Source organism: Helianthus annuus, chromosome 11 (assembly GCF_002127325.2).
Source record: "Helianthus annuus cultivar XRQ/B chromosome 11, HanXRQr2.0-SUNRISE, whole genome shotgun sequence".
Classification (NCBI taxonomy): Eukaryota; Viridiplantae; Streptophyta; class Magnoliopsida; order Asterales; family Asteraceae; genus Helianthus; species Helianthus annuus.
In genome coordinates this window covers 26,592,041-26,603,606 of record NC_035443.2, presented here as the reverse complement: position 1 = coordinate 26,603,606, position 11,566 = coordinate 26,592,041, and the positions used below count along the sequence as shown (strand labels likewise).

The following is an 11,566-nucleotide window of genomic DNA, read 5'->3' as shown; positions in this document are numbered from 1 at the left end:
ACTTGCGAAAATAGCCAGCTCATGCCCCCTAGGAACGGGGCATCATGTGTGGGATAAGTCTTTCAAGCATGGGATGAGTCTTTCAAGGGGGGTGAGTCTTTCAAGCATGGGATGAGTCTTTCAAGCGAGGCATAATGCACGGGATGCGTCCGGAGAATTTTTGAAGCGTCCGACGAGTTTTCCGGCGAGTTGCAAGTTTCCGGCGATGAAATTTGAAGACACTGTTAAACAAGAAAACGAAGAACTAGAACAATGAAAGAGAATTATCATTACTACAAGATGATCGTCTTCAACCGGAAGTTCAAGATCACCGAACATAAGCCACTCTCGGACGTCACCGACGCCTTCAGTTCCGATGTCATCGGCTCACTTCCGACGGTTTTTAATCGAATTTCAGCGACAAAAACATACCACAATCGACGACTCTAAACGGTTAATGGATCTAGTTCTTCACTAATTCTGCCCTAACTTACTCTCTGCTCTTTCACCCTTGATGATTTCTTCAAATACCTCTTCCTTGATGACCTCAACGGCCCCATCCCATTCACCAAGAAACCTGCATAATCTTACTGTCATCCCGATTTTCAGATTTCATCGCTGGAAACCTGCAACTCGCAGGAAAACTCGTCGGACGCTTCAGAAATTCTCCGGACGCATCCCATGCATGATGCCTCGCTCCAAGGATGCATCCCGTGGCCATGTGTCCATTTTTTTATTGGGTTTCACTTGAAAGACTCATCCCACACATGATGCCCTGTTCCAAGTGGGCATGAGCTGGCTGTTTTCACAAGTCATTTTGGTCTTTGGCTATTTTGGTAATTTTCCATAATTTATTTAAATTTAATTATAATCAAAAAAATTTATAATTTCATAACTTAAATGATAAGAAAACGCTCAAAATATCAATTAAATAAATTGAGCGATTGACGTACTAATTTTGTATATAAATGAAATTTAATTTGGTTTTATTTTTATCATGCGACCAACCCGAGTTGACGGACCCAAAAAAATTATTATGTAGTAATAGACAAACGATCCGTAAAAACTTTCCGGCCCCAAGAAAAACTTTTCTGAGTCCGCCACTTGTTTTGTTATTGTGTAAGGTACCAAGCCCTGTATATCATGTGAATATAGTTAAAAAGTTGGACGTAACACCGGTTCAGATCTACTAGTTGAACCCGTGAAGTAGGCTATAATTGCTAATGAACTGCGTCTACTAATGATTATATAAATTTATATGTCCCGTTAAGATACAATTTTATGTCACGTTAATGATTAGAAGGCATAATATCTTATAGCATGTTAAGATACAAATTAACGGTCACGTTTTGTGGGGTGGTTGACATAGTCACATAGATATATTGTCGATGGGTCTTTTAAATTCTATAAAACTTCTTACTTTACCTGCGTGTAAGTGTGTTGAATAAGAAAAAGAAAACATTGAACTGGTCTTATAAATTCAACTCATAATCAATGAGAATGCATGGCTGAAAATAAAACAAAAAATTTCTTTCAAAGGAAAGAAAATATTGCGCAAGTGTTGAATAGTAATCAAACTCCCACAATATATAACGTATAGTTTCTTAAATCATCCACAAAATATAACGTATAGTTCCTTAAGTCATCCACAAAATATAACGTTAAAATTAAATTTCTTGATATGTTAATGCAGGGAATAAGAATGTCCAAGATTAAGTTGATCTTTGGCTTCCTTGCACTTTATGCATTAATACCACGTACCCATGCTGCAGATACCATATCTGCAAACCAAATCCTTAGATATAACGAAACGATTACTTCGCTAAAAGAAACCTTCGAACTTGGTTTCTTTAACCCCGGTAACTCCACAAACCATTATGTCGGAATTTGGTACAAGAAAATATCCATCAAAACTGTTGTATGGGTGGCCAACAGGAACACACCACTCACCGATACATCTGGTGAGCTGACACTCACCCTTCAGGGAGTTTTAATTCTCCGGGATACCACCAAGGGTAATGTAGTATGGTCGTCAGCAAACTCATCAACGATGTCAGTGAAAAATCCAGTTGGCCTGCTTCTTGATACAGGCAACTTTATAATTCACGAGGAAGGTGAGGGCATCAATCAAGAAGATCCCATATGGCAAAGTTTCGACTTTATGACAGACACTTTACTTCCCGGAATGAAGCAAGGCAGGAATTTGATCACGGGGATTGATAGACGCTTCACGTCATGGAAATCCCCCAATGATCCGGCTTTCGGTGAGTTTTCTTATTGGATTGATAATAGAGGTTACCCTCAGCTGTTTATAACGGAAGGCCGGGAAATAAGGCATAGGGCAGGTCCATGGAATGGACTAAGGTTTTCCGGAATTTCTAACATGAGATCTAACCCTTTTTACAATTTCACCTTTGTTGTTAATCAGAGAGAAATTTACTACCAATATAATCTTATAGATACTTCATTCATTACAAGGCTGGTGTTACAACCAAGTGGTCGTATAGAGCGCAAGTTATGGGTTGATAGCAAACAAGAATGGAGCCTTTATTTGACATGGCAAAATGATATATGTGATCAATACGCGGTGTGCGGGCCATTTGGGAGCTGCAACATTGGCAAGTCCCCTGTTTGTGAATGCTTGAAGGGATTTGAACCCACATCCCCTGATCAGTGGAAGATTACAAATTGGTCACAAGGGTGTCGACATAGTATCCCTTTGGATTGTAACCCAGGGGAAGGGTTCAACAAATATTCAAATTTGAAGTTACCCGACACTCGGGAGTCATGGTATAACCATACCATGACCCTTGTAGAGTGTGAGAAGATGTGTAAAAGCAATTGCTCATGTACTGCTTACGCAAATTCCAACATATCAGGGACGGGAAGCGGTTGCTTCCTATGGTTTGGTGGCCTAGTTGATATCAGAACAACTGCTGAAAATGGAGATACTATTTATATACGATTGTCATCTTCTGAGTTAGGTAATTCGAAAACAATAGCTTTGTTATCATTACTAACTTAATAGTTATCAGTCTAAATGTCAGCTTAAGGCATCATATTTGACAGATTCAATAGAAAAGAGTAGGCGCTCAAGTGCAGGGAGAAGAGTACGAGTTATTGTCCCCATAGCACTTGTAGTTTTGGTCATACCAGTTTCTATATGCTTATTTTATCATTTTAATAGGAAGAAGCAACAGCAACAAGGTATGCATTTTGAATACTAAATATTTCTATACTTATGTTTCTAATCAACCAATCCGACCTAGTCCACCCACACATAAAAACTATGGCAAATGGTGCCACATATAAGTTGTGCTTATCCATTTCACAGGGACATCTAGCAAGAAGTTTAGACATGATCCTGAAAACGGAAGTGGTGATGAAGATCTAGAGCTACTACTATTTGGCTTTTCTAAAATACTTAAAGCGACAAACAACTTTTCAATGAACAACAAACTTGGAGAAGGCGGTTTTGGACCTGTTTGCAAGGTATTATATATCACTCCATGAACTTCTATGTACTACAGGTACAATAAGAAAATTCTTAGCATAAAACATGCAATATTTGTGCCCTACTTCATGAAAAGGTTATGTTTCAGGGTGTACCAATAAATCAAAAACGGTGAAATGAAGTACAATAGAAAACATGTTATCTTTGAACTTATCTTAAAAATCTATGCTTAGGGTGTACTCGAAGACGGGAAGGAAATAGCAGTGAAGCGGCTAGCAAAAACATCCACTCAAGGCCTTCATGAGTTCAAGAATGAAGTCATCTTGATATCTAAACTACAGCATCGCAATCTTGTCAAACTCTTGAGTTGTTGCATAGAAAGAGATGAAGTGATGCTAATTTATGAATACATGCCAAACAAAGGCCTTGATTCCTTCATATTTGGTAAATTTATAAAAGAAAAAATACAGTAAATTATAAAGTCAAAGAATATAAAATAAAACTAAAACTATTCACAGATAAAACTCGAAAGTGGCTCCTTGATTGGCCTACACGTTACCACATTATCATTGGAGTTGCTCGTGGACTTCTTTATCTTCACCAGGATTCTCGGCTCAGAATCATACATAGAGATCTTAAAGTTAGCAATATTTTGCTTGACAAAGAAATGAACCCAAAGATATCAGATTTTGGAACTGCTAGATCTTTTGGTGGAAATCAGATAGAGGCGAAAACAAACAGAGTAGTTGGAACATAGTGAGATTCATTATTCCTAAACTCATTCCAATATACTTATTGAGTCACTAACGTTTACTTGATTCCTTACAGTGGCTACATGGCGCCAGAGTATGCAGGAGGTGGTATTTTTTCGATAAAATCCGATGTATATAGCTTCGGCGTGTTACTACTGGAAGTTGTGTGTGGGGTGAAAAATAGAGGATTTGTCCACAAAGAACATTGTAACAACCTTATTGGACATGTAAGTTTGGGCATGCTTATATTGAAAGTGAAAATTGTATGAAAGGGTAAAAAGCTTTTGAAATAGCTGAACATAATACATATCTACTTTGTTCTTGACAGGCATGGGTACTCTATAATGAAAACAGATCCTTGGAATTAGTTGCTAAGTGCCTAGGTGAATCAATCAATGTGTCTCAGGTTTTACGATCCATCCATGTTGCTTTGTTGTGTGTTCAACGCCACCCAGAAGATAGACCGAGTATGACTTCTGTGATCGTGTTGTTGGGGAGTGAGGGTCCATTACCTTCACCCAAAGAACCAGGATTTTACGTTGGAAATACTACGGGAGATGATGCACAATCTTCACACTCACCTGAAACAAGTTCTGACAATGAACTAAGCATTACAGTGTTGAATGGTAGATAAAATAAAAGCTGCGGGTATTAAACATTATTCCTACTAAAAAGAGACATTTTTTTTTCTCAGTGCATTGTAATACAGCTAAAGCAACGTCATACAGGACTAAAAAGTTCATTAGGAATTTATAATAATATCAAGAAACTTTCAAGGCTACTTATTAGATAGCACTGATATGAAAAAATAAAATAAAAAAGAGGTTAAATAACACTTCTCATCCCATGTTACAATCAAACATCAATCAAAACATTGTTAGAAAAGCCACATTGAGGAATTAGTTCGAATGACTTTAATGAATTATAGATGTATATAAACCAAGAAACACAGAACCAACCTCATAATATTACAAAAAAAACCGAAAAGAAACCTTACTCCAGAATTGATTTAGAACCCATATGCAGGTGGTTAATGGCCCCTTTGATGTATATGAAAGCACAGTTATTTTGCTAGTTCCCAAAATTCTAGGTTGCACCCAGTGGCGGACCCAGGAATTTTTCCATGGGGTGCGGAACATTTTTAAAAATCTTAGGCCCCTAGGTATATAAGTAAAAAATCGGTTCGTATCGAATCGGGTCGGGTCATGTAAACAAACGAACATCAAACTAAATTTATATAATCGTCAAAAACATATCAAACCTTGTTACAAACATAATTAAAACGTCGAAATCATCAAATAACAAAGAAACTTACCCGTGTTCGGATTCCGGTTAGATTTGGTGTCAAACGACGGTGGTATGGTGGCTAATTACGGTTGTCGCCGGCTGCTGGACTGTTGTCGCTGGGTGATGTTGTTCGTTGGCAGTGCAGAGACGCAAGAGAGAGAGAGCGGGAGAGAATTTATAAAGGTTTTGGGCTTTAATTATTTTATTATAGTTTGAAATATTGTTGGGTTTGGTTAATGGACTAAGACTTAGTGGGCTAGCTAGTTATGAATTATAAGTGGGTAAAGGTATGGGTATTTGGGTTTAGTTAGTTAGGTATTAAAAGTTATATAATTTAGGTAGTATTTTTTTATAAATAAGAGTTTACTAAAAAAATTTAAAATATAAATTGATAACACTTTTTACCTAAGGGGTGCGGACGAAAAATTTCAAGGATGCGGTCGAAAAATTTCAAGGGGTGCGGACGAAAAATTCCAAAGGGTGCGGACGGGATTTTCAACGGAATTTAGCACTAATTTTTTTTTCCCCGGGGGTGCGCCTGCCGACCTTGGGTTGGGGTTAGGTCCGCCCTTGGTTGAACCAATGACACAAATTGTTTCCAAAACTCTAAGTATCTCCACAATAAAATGCACCTCTAACATAAATAATATATATATATATATATATAGTGAAAGTGTATTGTACACGTACGAGCGTACCCGATGTGAAGTCCGCACGTTATAATCCCATAAAAGAAACCCCGCATGTTGTAAAAACCAAAGGCCGCATGTTGTAACAACCAATCGCCGCATGTTGAAAAAAAAAATAGCATGTTGAAAGAAAAAAAATAGCATGATGAAAAAAAAGTCTCATGTTGTAAAAAAAAAGTCGCATGTTGTAAAAAAACAAAAACCACATGTTATGGACCATTATCCGCATGTTGAAACTGCATTTCGTACGCATCGTACGTTAAGGCAAATTTGTACGTTAACCAACCCCTATCTATTGTAAGATTTTACAAGTTTTACCGGTGAAGAGACATAATAAATCTTAAAATCGACTCATAAGTAAATGGGTCAAATTGTCAAACAACCTACACCATTCATGACCATGTGCGAAAAAACTAAATTTTCCATTACTGTGAAGAGGTTGAGTTACACGCAGAAATTCGTCATAATAGGATATTTAACATCAATATCGATAAGTTTTGTCCATTCTACAACGATGCTCAAAGAAACTGAATTAAAGAAAATCACATTCATAAGATATAAATTGTGCAAAGAAATTTGAAACTTAACAAATTCCATCAAATGGATACCTTGCATGTATATTATGTTTAATTATATATTCTTATGTTCCCATTGAAGTCGAAGGCCTCCTATAATTCATCACCGCCGTCTGATCAATCAGAGATACTCAGCCCTTTAAATTACTAGATTTCTTTTGAAGCGCTTAGATATAATTCATTTGTTGACTTAATGATGTGTGTAAAATGCAACATATAAAACACATCAATTAAGGCATAAAACTAACCCTTTTTAAGTACTAATGTTGGAAAAAGAGTGTTTTTGTCTTCCTTTTGTATTTTCAGGATGAAATGAGCTCAAAATCACAAAAGAAGCAAAAAGACCACTAATTCTATCATAAATACAAGAAAAGGAACAAAAGTAGACTGCCCGGACCCTCAACGGCACCTCCCAAGACAAAGAGAAGAGAACAGAAGTCTGAACACGCCCCGTGTCCAGTGAACACGGGGGCGTGCCCAGGAAGCAGCAGAAAAGACAAACCAGTAGAAGCTTCCATTGCTCACCACGGGGCCGTGCCCAGCGGACACGGGGGCGTGTTGAAAGTACAGCAGGCGCATTAATTGTAATTCGCAATTACAATTAATGAAGAGAGAGAATGTCAGACGGGCACGGGGCCGTGTCCAGCGGACACGGGGCCGTGTCCAGCGTTCTGTTCAGCCTATAAATAGAGGAGCTTGGTTTCATTCTCTCTCATCCCTTGGCACACCACCTCTCTCACACTTCATCCACCACCCATCACCACCATAACACCATCATCCACCACCATCATCCATTGTCCATCATAGAGTGTGTGAGTCGTCTCGGGATCCAAGATTGATCGTAAGAGTTCTTGACAATCAAGGCCATGTTTGCCTAAGTCTCTTACATCACTTGGTGAAGACAAGTGTTTAGTATAATACTTTTTATTTTTAATCTTTTGCACTTTTTATTTGGTTTTGTATTAATGACTTTAATAACTAGTTACTTATGTTGAAGGTGATCTTTCCTTATCGTTTGTCCGTGGTGTCTTGGCATTATTTTACTGTCTATATAAAATAAAAGATTTTCACCATTCATATCTCCACGGTCTATATGGAGGTATGTTGACTACCTGGTCGGGGGTTAAGGGAACGGTTTGGTAAAGGTCTTGCCCTTGTTCAGCGTTTAGAGGTCCTGCTTGGGACCTGGGTCAAATTTAGTAGGATCTCCTTCAATGCCCATAGGTATTGGATGGCGGGGATCCAAACTCTTTGACCCCCTCATAAGCTAACTACTATTAATACTATAACCCGGCTATTTAGGACTGTATCCCTGCTGACTCAGACTACTTAGCCGAGGGTAACGTCACCGCCGAAAGCGGGGCCTACCATAATTTGCATTAATAACTTAATTCATTATCTTTCAATAATCCGACCCTTTAGGATTGTATCCTTGCTGACTCAAACTACTGGGTTGAGGGTAACGTCGCCTTCGAAAAAGGGGCCTACTACAATAACTAAGATAATCTCTTAAACAAGTGCAAAAGTGCGAAAATAATCAAAGGTTATACTAATACACGTGTCGGATCCAAGTGATTCATCTTGTCTATCTGTTTTTATTTTATTTTATTTTTCAGCATTTAGTTAGTTTTTATTTTTCTTAGTTTAAAACATTTTTCTAACTTTTTGATTTGATTAGACGTTGAGGATAAACCGGTATTAAAAGCTCTTGTGTCCTTGGACGACCTCGGTATCTTACCAACACTATACTACGTCCACGATGGGTGCACTTGCCCATATGTGTGCTTAGTGTTAGTAAATATCGTGTTTTATAAATTTAAAACATGGCTAAAAGTGTAAAAATGGCTTAAATAAACATCTAAAAATATATATACACTAACACGCATCAAGTTTTTGGCGCCGTTGCCGGGGACACAAGGATTTTAAGAAAGTTAGGAATCAACGGCCTAATCATCTTTTTATTTTTCTTTAATTTTTAGGATTTTTTTTAGATTTTTCAGCTTCTGCAGAGCTCAGCACGGGGCCGTGCCCGCTGAACACGCCCCCGTGCCCAATCATTGGAACTGGCAATCCTGTTTTATATCAGACAGTAGGCTGAACACGGGGCCGTGTCCACTCAACACGCCCCCGTGCCCAAGATTCAGTTACTGAAAACAGAACCGTTTGATCCCGGCGGTTGGTAACTTCTGATACAAACATGAGTAATAGTGATTCTTTTTACTTTCGGCACTCTTATGGTTTGTGGTGTCAATTATGTGGGGGCGAACACGAGGAATTAAAATGTTTCTTCCTCACTTATAGGCCACACTATATAGACCCACCAATTCCTTGTAGCCTTAAGAGGGGCGAAAGTAAAAATAAACACTATTTCTCCCTCGAATGCGCCCAACCGGATATTCTAGGAGATATGCTCCTTGACGAGCTATTTCAACTAGAAGAACTACTTCTAAATTGGTCAAAAGAACTTAGGAAGGATTTCTTAGATCCATCCCAAGATGATGACCATGAGGAAATGTTGGAACCGCATTCTGACAACCTCGTTGCTCCCGAAAATACCTTTCTTCCTAGACAAGACGTGGACGATAGTCGTCCCTGTGCCGATTGTGCCGTGAAGGACTCCCCATCGACCTCGTTCGGTGCATACATAGACCTGAGCGATTCGGCATACACCTTCTTTAACGAGAGCCCGGGAAAGGGTTGGACTTGTCCACCTAGAATGAAAATAGGAATTACCCTCACCGACAACCTCTTGCGTTCTCGCCTTAGTATAGGACAATTAAGGTATCTTAGGCACTTTGGGGTTGTTCCAACAAGTCAGGAGCCACCCGATACAAGTTAGCTCCTTAGAAAAGACAAAACTCCATAAGACAGCCCTCCGACACGGGGCCGTGTCCGGTCACCACGACCCCGTGTTCGCTCAGAAGATTTTCTGCTGATTCTGTCAGAATACGGACAAAATGTGTCAGGATTTTTTCTGCACACGGGGCCGTGTCCGGCGGACACGGGGCCGTGTTCAGTGTGCTGTCGTTTTCTTTAAATGCAGCCTGAATCCTGCTCATTTTTGACCACTCCACAAAGCAGAGATCCCTGGAATCTTCACATATACCATCCTAGGTAAGTACCAAAAGAAGGTTCCTAAGGACCATCTTGTCTTTTCCACTTTTGCTCATTTCCTCTTCTTCCAAAAATTTTTCAAACCCTACCTCCATGGAAGCTTGGAAACCCATGATTCCAACCTTCTATGCAAGGTTTGTAGGAATTTTCGCTATGGATTCTTGTCTAAAGTTAGTTCTATAACTTTGTTTTTAAATTATCTAAGCTCATAACACGACGAAAGTATATAGAAATAATTTAAAAACCTAGAACCATTAGACAAAAATTCCTGCAGACAGTTGAACACGGGGCCGTGCTCACTGAGCACGGGGCCGTGTTCGAGGTACTGTTTTGCAAAAATTTAGTTATCCTCGGCTTATTTCGCAGAAAATGGCCAGCCGAAACAGCGGAGCATCTTCAAGGAATAACCGAAATGGAAGGAGATCGTCCACCGCAGAGGATTCCCTAGTAAACTACGTTTACGCTTTAAGGGAAGCCGTGGACGAATTGACAAGTGTAGAAGAAGCTTTAGTGGACCGCGTTAATCATCTGACGATAGGTTTGGAGGGCTGCCTGCAAGAAGTGAACCTTCTGCACCAAAGGTTAAACCTTCTTGCTTCCCCGCCTTTGGTTCCGGTGATTACACACAGGGCGTGGAATGTGGTACCCGAAGTTATCATCCCAGCAGAATGGCATGCCTTGCACCAAGTACCGCAACCAAGGGTAGTGCAAGGGATCCCGGTGAGCGCTCCTCCTCAAGATACCGACGAGAATGAGGCTACCTTCTACCTCCCAAGGGAGATAGAAGAATGGCTTTGAGCAAGAACCTAGGAGCCATGGGCTGAAGAATGTTTCTACATCGGGAAGCTATTCCCGAAATTTTCATAAATAAGTAGAACCTTTATGATAACCTTATGTACCCCTTAGTTAATTAGCTATATTTATGTAATCTCTCTATTAGCAATGTTATGATGGTTTTTATGATTTATGGGCTCGTGGTGGTAATGGATGAAAAAGGGAACGAGAAAAAATGGAACCATGCAGAAGAACAGAATAAACCGACAAAAATCTCCATAACAGAAGGCTCCACACGGGCCGTGCCCAACCAACACGGCCCCGTGCTGAGCCCCCTGCAGGAAATCACCCAGTTCAGGTAACTGGACACGGGCCGTGTTCAGCGAACACGCCCCCGTGTCCAGGCTTCTGTTTCACTTTTATAATTTTTGTTACTGGCACTTGACCACGGGGCCGTGCCCGGTCAACACGGGGCCGTGTCCAGAGCGCCAGTAACACAAATCTTTGTTTTTAAACACACTTTTACATATTCTAATCAACCAAAAACTTTATTTTTGGACACATTGAGGACAATGTGTAAATTAAGTGTGGGGGGGATGCTAAAACCTTGGAATTTTGCAAAATCCTAAAACAAGCCTTACACAAAACTCTATTGGAACCGCTAAACACCCCAATTTTTTTCAAAAACTTTTTCATTTTTTTTTATTATTTACTTGTCTTAGTTTAAGTTGGGAATAACAAGTTATAAAAGGGTTATATTTTTACAAACTTACAACCGATGGCGTCGTGATAAAAAGAACTAACATAAGAAAATTATGAACCGGTATAACAAGTCTAGCTAAAATTCGATTATATATGCTTGGTCACATTAAAAACCCATTCCCACAAAAAGTGAGTTTTGAGCCTTTATTGAGCATAAAAATACACATATTTAGATTAAAT

The 11,566-nt window shown here is 39.3% G+C and overlaps 1 protein-coding gene across 1 annotated transcript; it reads left to right on the top strand.

Annotated features, from left to right (window-relative positions):
- Positions 1 to 252: 252 nt before the first annotated feature.
- Positions 253 to 4,819, top strand: LOC110887962 (G-type lectin S-receptor-like serine/threonine-protein kinase At4g27290). The gene is made up of 8 exons (XM_035979828.1): positions 253 to 378; positions 1,673 to 2,963; positions 3,049 to 3,186; positions 3,314 to 3,471; positions 3,667 to 3,877; positions 3,952 to 4,189; positions 4,262 to 4,412; positions 4,514 to 4,819. Exons 1-8 carry the CDS (start codon positions 253 to 255, stop codon positions 4,817 to 4,819), a joined length of 2,619 nt encoding a protein of 872 aa, XP_035835721.1.
- The last annotated feature ends 6,747 nt before the right edge of the window (positions 4,820 to 11,566 follow it).

Coding starts and splice junctions, on each gene's coding strand:
- LOC110887962 (XM_035979828.1), top strand. CDS start 253: ATGAAAGAGAATTATCATTACTACAAGATGATCGTCTTCAACCGGAAG. Junction 2,964..3,048: donor ATTGTCATCTTCTGAGTTAG/GTAATTCGAAAA, acceptor CATATTTGACAG/ATTCAATAGAAAAGAGTAGG. Junction 3,878..3,951: donor CCTTGATTCCTTCATATTTG/GTAAATTTATAA, acceptor AACTATTCACAG/ATAAAACTCGAAAGTGGCTC.